At 46.5% G+C, this 11,549-nt stretch overlaps 1 protein-coding gene across 1 annotated transcript; it reads left to right on the top strand.

Moving 5' to 3' along the window:
* Window positions 1-234: 234 nt before the first annotated feature.
* Window positions 235-10,937, top strand: B3GALT5 (UDP-Gal:betaGlcNAc beta 1,3-galactosyltransferase, polypeptide 5). The gene is given in 6 exon segments (XM_010287395.1): window positions 235-303; window positions 4,774-4,988; window positions 5,491-5,649; window positions 9,391-9,515; window positions 9,518-9,537; window positions 9,981-10,937. Coding segments are annotated over 6 exon segments (1,545 nt in total).
* Window positions 10,938-11,549: the final 612 nt, after the last annotated feature.

The raw sequence follows: 11,549 nt of genomic DNA, 5'->3' as shown, positions 1-11,549 counted from the left end.
CTTTCCGTAACTCCAACCGCAGGGGTGACGGTGGGCAGGGGAGTCCCTTCGCCTACGGACGCGCCCTTGGACCCGTGTCATTCACTTGCTGAAACTTGCCCACCGCCGCGGCTGGGGTGGGAGGGCAAGGTAAGAGCGGGCGGCGGGTGCGACCCCTCTTTGAAGACGGCGATTGAAGCCTGGACCTCCCCGTCCGGACAAGTCACTCGCCCAAGCCGAGCGGCGTGCGGCCCCATGGCGGCGTGGGGTTCGGCTGAGGGCTCCGGCCCGCGACGTCCAATCACGGGTAAAACGGGCGATGGGGTACGTCGCGCTACTTGGCATGAGGGGTAGACTGATTTGGTGATAAGAAGGTAGCAATAAGTAATCTCGTTTGCCAGAGGTTTTAGTGTGGGTTTTAACATTTTGGAAACGTTTTGGCAGCCTGTGAACCCGTCCCCAGACAAAGATCAGTTAGGACAAATACAGGGCAATGTTTTCCTCGCTGTCCTGCGTGTTTGCTGAGACCTTGGACAAAATGCTTAAAAAGAAGAAGATCCGTGAGGTACAGGTAAGTAGTTACAAAAGTAGCCGCTGGCCCCGATCCTGCAAACATTTCTGTGTATAATCAGCACTTTTAAAGCCAGGTAGTTATTTACATGCCAGCATGAGGGCCCCACAGTGGGATTTCTGTTCCTCTGCTTTCTGCCGTAGCCCTGCTACTCGAAAGAGGGGCTGCTTTTCCCCGTCGGCATTTGGCACAGGGCCGGGGCGGTGCGGGGAGCCCGAGTGGCTGTCCCTGGGCTGTCTCTGCCCTGGGTGGGAACTGTGTGATGCCCAGGAAGGTTATCCTCCCAAAGTACCGGACTGCTTCTTTAATAGACGTGTAAATGCAAAGACTTAGTTCAACTGTTGTATTGCTAGGGGAAGAATAAAGCTCCAAACGCTGAAAAACGACCGTGCCAAGAGGCGGCGTGAAACGAAAGGGCACCGCTGGGCGCGAGCACCGGGCTCGCCTGCTCCGTGCGAGTGCTGCCCCAGCTTAAAATTGGGGAAAACAACATCTGAGAGGTAGCATCCCGACACGTCCTCGTCCTGCAGTGATACTGGCAGGGCTGAGCAGCACTCTGTTTATGAAAGATTTAAGAGTGACGTTGGAATGTCTTCATTGGTAAGTTTTCCCATTTTGAACATTTTGTTTGTACAATCTGCATAGCTATCTCTTCTCTGCAGTGCTCTTTTACTTCTTACTTCATATATCTTGAGATTGCTTCTGAGGGAGAAAAGCAAGACCCTCATCCTCTCTGGAATATCGTTTTCAGGTTTATTTTTCTTTTTCATTAAGATGAAAAGTCCAAAGAGTAGCACTACTTGTAAATAAGGGTGCAGCAAATAATTTGTTTCAAGGAACACAGACACGCACATAAAATTTTTGAAGAACGGTGCTTCTATAGCTCAGGGAACCAGGCTTTTGGCGTCCTAGCATTGACAGCAAGAGCTTAAAGAACAATTTTTTCTTATTACTTTGTTTGTTTACCAAGATAAGAGGGTTGCTGTGAGTTGGATTTTGTTCCTATTCAGCACAATGAACCACATGGGTTTATACAGGGTAAGGTTGCTCTGATTCATCCCATCGTGGACAATCGCTTATCTTTGGTGAGGTCTGGGGTTTGGAATATAGAAAGTAAAACTGCAATTGTAGTAAAACTGGTGGTTCATGGGGCAATTCTTAAAAAAGTTAAATATGCTCATTAGCATCAGTGATAAATGGAAGGAGGGGGGTGGGTATTGTAGGAACAGAGGGAGCATTGGAAGAAGCGAGTCTGTTAGCATTGAAGAGAAACCTGGAAAGGGACGTCTGGTACACAGTGGGTGAAGGGAAGACAGAGACAGGAGGAGAAGACTTTTAGGTTGAATGTTTGGAAAAAATTACTACCAAGACGAGAAAAGGTCCTTCTGGGAGCAGAAGGAGGGAGCGCCCCAGAGGCACTGCTGTTTTCTCTGCCTGCGAGAGAGGATGCCTCTTTGCTGAGTGCCTGCCAGCTGTGTTTGCATCACCTGTGGAAGTGGATTAAGTCAAAACTGTCTGAATATGCTCCTAAAAAGGACAAAAAGCACCTGCACCAGGAGCTGGACTGTAATGGCTGTCCTGAACTTTGCAACGGGGTCCCTGACAGCCCATATTGCAACCTCCACTGCAGCATCTTTCTCCTTCCTGGAAAAGGGATCTGGCCTTACTAAATATCCAAGCTGACATTACGGTGGGCTTTTTTGGGCCAGGATTCATCAACAGAATTTTGCAGGCAGCTTGGAAAAGCAAAATGATATTTTAAAATAGAAGTAAGCTTTCCTGACTTGGCTAAAGTCCCTGGAAATACATTTCTTTTCGACTCTTCAGATGCAGCACTTCTCTCCTGTGATATTATGGGAGCAGCTCCACCTCCTGCCGAACTTTTTGCTCATTTTGAGAGCAAAACTGCATTTTCGTCTGAGGATGCTCTTTGGCTTTTCCAAACTAATGTCATGAGCAAGTGGTCATGGTTGGGTGGAGATCAAGGACCCTCAAGAGCTAATGGCTCTTGATGATTTTTTTAATAAGAAGGAAGATGCAGCCTCTGATTCAGAAGATCCCTGCACCACAAATGCCTTCCCTTTGTGAGAATACGCCTGCCATGATCTTTATTCTCCTTTAGGCACCGGCCACCTGGGTAGTCTCAGAGGCAGAGCCCAGAGGCCACGTGGACCTCTGGTCTGGGCCATTGCTACCATTTTAGTAATGGAAATCTCCACACCCGAGGTGACACTTCTGTACCTGAACTGGAAAGACTGTGTTTTCGAGCAGATGAGACCTGCAAATGTTTGTTTGTTCCCTTGTAATAATAAAGACGCACCTTTTTAATGGGTGAATGCTGCAGGAAAAACTCCTCCTGTGCCTGTGTGTTGAGAGCTGTCATGTTAAGGTTATGTTTATACATGTGTGCTGGCACTGTGGTTAACCACCAGTACATTAGCCTCTGTAGTACAGAAACCATGATGTGGAGGAGGAAATGGTGGAAATTTTTCTTACAGCGGGTTGGGTGGGTCAGGTGGCTCTTCTGAAGCTGTCTCTGTCATAGCATGGCAGGAGGAGGTCTGGGGCATGGAGGTGAAACTTGCAGGGACTCTTACACAGGTACTGAATTTTAGCCAATTTGTATTTTAAAGTTGCCTTGGTTTTGGTCCTGGATTTACTTTGATTGCTGGGAAAAAAGTTTCCTTGTTTATTATAACTATACCAGTGTTTAGGCTGTGTTGGTCACACTGCTAAAAGCAATATGGTTGTATGCGTATATCTCTATACATCTGTATTATGTATATATGTACGACATTTCATTGGTATTAATATAAATCTAGAATTTAACATATCACCCAAGTATTTTCCCCCCCGCCAAGCATTAAATTAAAAACCTGACTTGTTTTTACTCTCCATCTTGTTTTTTAAATTTTTTTTTTCTTATTAAAATCCAAAGTGGTAAATAAAACCATCCCAACCTTCTACAAAGAAGATTCAAACTGCTGTTAAAGTTACAGGGTCAGTCAGCTAAATGGGTATTAGTAACATAATGACAGAGCATAAGCCAGGCAACGTAGCAGGATTTGCAAATCAGTAACAATAATGCTCCTTTTCTCTCTGTTGTCTAATCGATCGCTCAGGGTTTGGAGATGGGGACTCCTGCCATAGACCTGTGACTGCCAGCGAATGGCTCCCTCGCTCCCAGAGTCAGCTCCCCGGCCGTAAAACATCGTGGCCTTTCTGGAGAGCCAGAGGTTTATTTAAAGCATCAGAAGCACCCACTCCTCGGAGCCCCTCTCCCCATGCACCCCCCATCGTGGCAGGTCGGGGGTACCGCAGGGGTGCCTGGGGAGGAGCTGGGAAAGCTAACCCCCCAATCAGCGTTGCAAAAAAAAAGATCAAAAAAACCCAAAGAGACGAAAAAAGACAAAAAAAAAAAAAAGGTGAAAAAAGAAAGACAAAAAAGAGAGAGAGGATTTGGCTGTAAATAAGGCGCCTAGCAACTCAGTGCTGAAATGATAGAAAGTGCATGTATGAAGCAGAGGAACAATGTCTTGCTTTGACTCGCTATGGACTGACAAGGAGAGACGCTCCTGATAGCAGAGGCTGGTGAGAGGTAGCAGAGGGACCACGATTCGACAGTAAAAAAAAAAAATCACGGTGGCAGAAAAAGTTTTTCCCTTGTCCTGTACCCTTTTCAGTTTTCCATCCTTCTTGCCTGCCCATCTTGACCTTTGGTTTGGGTGAGGATGTTGTTAATACACGCTGCCGTAAAAAGTGGCAGGAAGGAGGCACCTTACAGCCCTGGCAAGGTCTGGTAGGCGCCGGGCAGCGTCCTGCTCCAGGAGCTGGGCGACAGCCGAAAGCTGCCGGGCCAGAGGCACCTGGTCATCCCTCCCTGCCTTCTGAGCTTGGGCTAAGGGGGAAGCCCGGCTACACACGTGTCTCCCCGTAAAAACAGTGGCCCGGCCACTGCTGAGCCCGCTGCCTCGGCAAAGACAACATCTTTGGGAGCTCCAGGCTAGCCCCTGTTCCTCTGAAATGCTTGCGTTTAGGAAAACTTAAATATTTCCTGCCGTACTTGACATTTTATTATCATCTATGTGTGTTTAATCCCTCTTCGTGTCCTGCCGAGCTTCTGAGAAAGCAATTTAGAGGCTTCATCCTGAGGAAAATCAAAAGTTAGCAGGTGTTATTAGTACTTATACCGGGGCGCACATTACTTTCGATTATTCGGGTAGGAAGATGGGAATACTGTTGCCGACTTTAACTGTGCAGTATTTGAGGTCGTAAATCCTGCTTATGCACTGGCACCTCGCCTCTGCTGTCGGGCCTGCCTTGCCGCAGGGGAGGTGCCCGTGCCTCTCTCCGAAGCGGGGACTCCTGCAGATGGCCAAAAGCGCTTTGGGTCGTCGGCGGTTCGGGTCGTTCCCTGGCTGACGCATGCGACCTCAAGGCAAAGCCAACGCCGATCGTCCGCTGCACTCAGTGGCATGACTTTGTAGCTTTGCCCCAGAAAAATGGAGAAAACTTTATTTCTTTAAATTGATATTTTGAATTTGTTTCTCACGGGGACTCTAGACCTAGTTACCTCTCTCTGCCTCGGGCCAGATTGCTTTTCCTGATCGGTGTGGCACACAGTCTTGATCTCCTGGTGCCGTTTAGATAATTATACTCATTAACGGACGTAAAGGAGGTGTCAGATTAATTTTGACGGCATAACTAGGCTTTGCCTAGAGTTACCATGGCCCTGTCACTGTGCAACGTGAAGGAGTTACCCACGGGTCCGTGGGGTGAACAGAGAGACCCTAGAGCCAATCTGCTTAGCAGGGCAGAACGCGGGAGGGCGTTCGTGCCGCTGGTGGAAGTCGCCACTCGCAAAGTAGAGGGTTGCATTTCCACTGGTTTGGGACACAGGCCTTGACTACCCTCTCCTTTTCTTCACGTGTTTGTTCCAGCCACGTGCAAGAGGAGCGCCGGGCTGCAGGCTCCCGTAGCCCGCCTTGCTTGGGTCCTCCGTGGGGCTTCTGTGCAAACCTCGTCTGGATCCGCGCAGAGCCATGGAACGCCGCGCCAGTCGGTCTGAACAAACCACTCTCTAGGAGGACACGGAGCAGGTAATGGTTTTGGCAATGCCTTACATGAAATATTTTGCAGTTGGAGCAATAAGAGCTGGAAAAAGCTTTGAGAGAATTACAAACCACAAGTTCTGACTCAGCTCAGAGAGAAGAATCAAGTGTAAAGTCATGCAAAAGGGTTTTCTATAAAACCAGAAAGGTTTGTTTTGATGCAAAAATACTGGAAGCTGTTCAAAAAGACCTCTGGAAAAGAGACTGGCTCCCAGTAAGTCTCCATTGCTTTCTGGACCACCTCCCGTAGACTTAACATTCCCTTCATATTAACAGCTCCAAGACTGTTCCATGGAGATACGTGCATGCAGGCTGGAAATCTTGAATCACAGGATGTATTTTTTGTCAGATGCAGGCAAAGGAGGAATAATTTAGGACAGATAGCAAAGGAAAGATAATTTAGAAACCACAGGCCTTGTCACACCTAACCTATGCTCGTACCTCTGCTGTAGAGCAAGATACTTGAGGTTGGATGGTGACGGTTTTGCTAAGTGCAGTCACAGCCATGTTGTCCCGTTGAAACATAACAGAAGCCGTTGTTTTCCATACCTTCCTCACACATAGCAGTTCTCCCAGGCAGTGGGGCAGTCGGAGCATTTGCTTCACCCAGGAATCAAAAACTGCTGTTCGCAGGTGGGGTGCGGGACAGGACAGGGGCTCAGTCCCCCGGGGGAAGGAGCCAATAGCAGGGTGATTTAATTCCCTGATGTGGCAACTTAAGCGGCCCAATGAACTGACCTGCCTGCGTTAATAGAAAATGTTTTTAACGTCCAAAATTTTCCCTATTCACCTGAAAACAAGAATAAAATTGATGGTTTAAAAAGAAAAATGGCCTCAGTGAGAGGAAGTTGGTCATCTCTCTGTCACCCTTTCCCTTGGTGTTCCTTCAGTAAAGGCCAACCTTGTAACGCATTGCCAAGCTTGAGTCCTTGGGACACCAAGGCTGTCCCAAAAGATGCAAGTGCATCTTTTCCAATAGCCCTGCTCTACCGCACCACGGGCTCCCGCTGGTCTCAGGGGCACCCGGGGCAACTCTTCCCTTCTTGAGCTCCAAGGGTGGGAAAATTAAAGGCAGGGCTGTCAGATGAGACGCCTGCGTGCACTCCCGTGTGCTTGCTGAGTTAACCTGGAGAGCGGAGTTTGGGGAAGTGGTGTTATACTGGGGGAAGACTATGGCGAGAGTGAAACGAGAAGAAGTGGGATGGCGACAGAAGACGGGGCACAGTCCCGTACGGACAGGGAGGCTGAGACTCCTCCACTGCACCTGCCCCCGGGGCTTGCATGGCTCTGCCGGGCTGGGCGTCGCAGCAAGGAGCTGCAGCTGGGGCGAGTCCCCAGGGCGGGGTGCAGTGTGTTATCTGGGTAGATCCCTCCTACACGGGGCTGGAGAGGCAGGGAGAGCTGGGATGCCAAACTGGGAACGCCCAAGGTGCTACTGGGGCTATCTGGGTCCTTGCAAGTCCTCCCCCATACCCCCTCCGTAAATACCTCTGTGGGTAATGGCAAATGTTTCATTTAAGAAAAAAAGAACACCATTCCTACCAGTCCCGGGTAAGTCTGAATTTGCTTTGGGTGACTAAACTGATGACAAATGCGTGTATTTTCCAGCTTTCACTCAGAACGAGATTTTGCTCTGGGAAGTGTGTGTTTCTTATCAGGGCCACTGCCTACCCGTTGGTGGTAGGCAGGGACCTGCTGTGAAATGATACATGTATATATGTGTGATTTGCAAAATTTATAAAATATATTTTACAATTTACATAAATTTATAAACCTTTGCATCGCCCAGCCATGTGTGTGTGTTTATGTATCTGTATAAAGTATGCTGCTTCATACATGCACTGAAAAAGGAAGACAGTCTGGCTCTGGATAGGCAGTGTCGTAAATACATGCCAGAATACATGCTGGGAGACTGCTCTCCCAGATGTCCAGAACAGGGACCTTTTCAATTTTTTTTAGATCTGTTGCCCGTGCCCAAGCCCAGAAATAAGTAAGAAGTAAATATGGTCAAGTCACAGCAGTCTGATTCTACTGAAATCTGGTAAAATGAGTATGTTATGTTATGGTTTCTTGCTCTTGAGTATTTCTGAAAAGGTTCTAATGGGTTTTAATAGAAAATTGCTCTCAATTACTTTCTTAGTTCAATATTCGATGGACTTTTGTTTGTACATGTTCTGGAATTCCTGTGGCAAAGAAATGTCAGACACTCAAACAGTCTTATGAAAGCTGGTGACAGGAGCAAACCTCTTCTGCAGCTCTGTTGTCACCTCAGAACACCATCCCTTCCTGAAAATGGTATTTTCACATATTCACGTGCTTCCTCTCAGGCCACTGAAGAACATGAGAACAGATGCAGAGTGGATTTTCATATAATCTTTTCTCTGTGTGTGTGTATATCTATGAGTGCATATGTATATTCTCACACAATTTTACATATGTATTTAATAAAAGCAATAGTTAGGTTAATCTCAAGGCTACTGTGAGCTATACACACAAGAAAAAACAGATCCGAGGAATACTCTATTTAAATGTAAAGTTAATTTAAGTGGCAGAAGAAATGTGAACTTTTGAAATATTTTCAAAATTCGTTAGTGAATCATTGTAAAAATGCATTTCACCGTGGAAGGAATTTCAGTAAACCAGGACTCCAGTTCTACTTGTTTCATGCTTTTGAGAATACTGACTGAAGTTAATGGGACTATTCTTATGGGTAAAAAGAGGTGATTTGGTCCCAGGAACACCTAGCTGGGCTTCAAAATTAACTTAAGGCTGAAACACAAAACCTTTTCATTGCTTGGAAAGGGAAATTTGAGGAAAAGGAGGGCACTAACGTGGTTTTGGGGAGTCTAGGCAGCACATTCCTGGTTGGAAGGCAGAGATCAAATTTCCATGAAATCTACAGCTCTGGGTACTGTAAACTTTGTTTGCTGTATTTTTAGATGGGAAGCCAGATCCAATTCTTCATTAAGAAGAGGGGAAGCAGAGGGGAAGCAGAAATTTTTCCCCTGGTAAAAATTCTCCCATCCTAGTGCTCTAAAATAGTAGTGTGTCAGCCTATGGGTTAATGGAATGAGTAACTGAAGCATTATACTCTTCTCAGCAGGTTAATTTATGGAGATGTGTAAATTTTTTGGCAGTGTGACCTTTTTGGGTTTGCTTTGATAATTTTTCTGTCTCAAAATTTATACTAGATTTGTAACCAGATATTCAGCACATTAATCTGTTACAAGGATGAATGAATGAACATTGCTGTTATTTGGATCTCTTTCACTTAGAATCATAGAATCATAGAATAGTTTGGGTTGGAAGGGATCTTTAAAGGCCATCTAGTCCAACTTCCCCTGCAATGAGCAGGGACATCTTCAACCAGATCAGGTTGCTCAGAGCCCTGTCCAACCTGACCTTGAATGGTTCCAGGGATGGGCCATCCGCCACGTCTTTGGGCAACCTGTGCCAGCGTTTTACCACCTTCATTGTGAAAAATTTCTTCCTTAAATCTAGTCTAAATCTGCTCTCTTTTAGTTTAAAACCATTATCCCTTGTCCTATTGAATCAGGCCCTGCTAGAATGGAGAAGGGGGTACTGACAAACCCCCCTCTCAATCTCAGCACGCTGCAGTGAGTCACCTAAACTCTGCAAAAGGTGAAACATCCAAATAATCTGACACACTGTTGGTTTTTTTCTGAGTAGCTGACCACACGTCAAATACGTGACTCATGGCCCCTCCAGCAAGATTGGGAGCGGTTTCTGGGTCGGTGCAACAGCCCCGCAGGACACAAAGAAGGTGAGGATGGGAGGAACCTGGCTGGGTCTGCCAGCTGGACAGCACTTGATGGCTCTGGGACACAGGCACTTTCAAACAAATGGAGAAACATGGTATTTAAAAAAACCCTATTGCTGTTATTCTCTCTCACCTGACATGGGCACATATCTGCTGCTTCTCCACTCTCTGGCTTGTGAGAGCCCCGGTGGGTCTAATTCATGGTTTGTAAGGTGCTGAAAATGGGGAGGAGGTCTGAAGCTTCAGCCGGGGTAGCCTGGTATCAGTGGACATGCTGGTGTGGATTTCTGAGGATATGCTGGCTTGGGGGACAGATCCAAGTAAGCACAAGTGTGCATTTGATTGCCAGCAGAAGATCTTGTGGGAATGATACTAAGAAAGAGAAATGTGTGTGGGTGAGTGCCCTGAAATAGGCAGCTTTCAATTAGAGACGACCTGGCTTTAAATCCCTATGCGGAGACTTTGGTATACAGCATTGAAAGGAGCTAGGTGGGGTTTTTTTTTTATTGTTTAATATGCTGTTCCTTCTTTCTTTCAGATGGATTTCAGAAAATTCAGGCTGTTTGTTTGCCTTGTAGGGCTCAGCTGTGCTAGCTTCTGGTTTTTTTACAGCAATTTGACTGAATTCTGTATATTCTGTGAGAACAGCCAAGATTACATACTCCCCATACAGACTTTTAGGAGAATTGGAGGAAACTTTTCACAGCTTCCGGATATAGACTGCCATAAGAACCCGCCTTTCCTCATCCTGCTTGTGACATCCTCGTACCACCACGCCGATGCCAGGATGGCCATCCGGCAAACCTGGGGGAAGGAGAGAACAGTTGCGGGCAAGCGCCTGGTGACATATTTCCTTCTGGGAAGCACTGTGAATCTCAGCCAGCAGGCTGATATTGCTGCTGAAAGCCAAAAGTACAAAGACATTATTCAAAAGAATTTTACAGACACGTATTACAACTTGACTTTGAAGACCATGATGGGAATTGAATGGGTTCACAGATTTTGTTACCAGTCAAGCTTTGTGATGAAAACTGACACAGATGTGTTTGTCAATGTTTTTTACCTCACTGAGCTTCTTCTAAGGAAAAAGAGGTCCACTAGATTCTTCACAGGCTTTTTAAAACTGCACGAATACCCCATCCGGAGAAGAGGGAGTAAGTGGTACGTGAGTAGAGAAGAGTATCCTGGAAAGACCTACCCGCCGTTTTGTTCTGGGACTGGCTATGTTTTATCCACCGACGTTGCTAGTCAGATCTATAACATTTCAGAGAGCGTTTCGTTCATTAAACTGGAGGATGTATTCATAGGACTGTGCCTTGCCAAATTAAAAATTCATCTGGAGGAGCTTCATTCAGAGCAGACGTTTTTTCCAGAAAGGATTAGGTTCTCTGTTGCTCGCTTTAGGAGAATCGTGATGTGCCATGAAGTAGAACCATCTGAGCAGCTGAGCTACTGGAATCACTTAGTGACAGAAGATCACAGGGGAGTGCTCTAGCACCTTCCCCACTTGAATTAACAAACTGAAACGCTCTGCATTTACAAGGTTGCTCTTTACTCCAGAAGAACTCCAAATTAACTCTAGATCCATCATGTTAAAGACTTTTTAAATGGTTATTTTAATCTCCATTCCTTCCCAGGAACATGCAAACCTCTTTCCCATTCACTCTCACCTCTTTGCATCCCTTCTCTCTACACAAGTTACAATTATAATTTTTTTCTGAAAGATGCAAGCCTGCAAACCTGCCCTCCAAATCTTGCTGCTACAGGACTGGGAACATTTCTGCTAAAGTAAAGGCCAAAGTACTTTTGTTCAGAGGAGAAAATTTACACCCTCTCCCTGGTCCTCCTTGATAGATTACTGCATTTGCACTCATCTGTGCTGGCATTTAAGAAAAGGTGCTGGTGGCTGTCAGGACGTTCCCCTCCTGGCATAGGGAGCTGCAGCCCTGCCCTTGCAGCCAGCTCCGTGTGGGCAGAACTGCGTGCTGGCACAGATCCCTCCGTCAGTCTACACACCTTTTTTGCAGAGGGGGAAGGATTTGCCCATGCAGCGCTCTTGGGACAACCTTAGGTACTGCAGATCACCTGGTGAACGTGTAAGGTTGCT

Source organism: Phaethon lepturus, unplaced genomic scaffold, assembly GCF_000687285.1.
Source record: "Phaethon lepturus isolate BGI_N335 unplaced genomic scaffold, ASM68728v1 scaffold27695, whole genome shotgun sequence".
In the NCBI taxonomy this organism is placed as follows: domain Eukaryota; kingdom Metazoa; phylum Chordata; class Aves; order Phaethontiformes; family Phaethontidae; genus Phaethon; species Phaethon lepturus.
The sequence above is the reverse complement of the archived record's forward strand: the minus strand, read 5'-3'. Positions and strand labels throughout refer to the sequence as shown.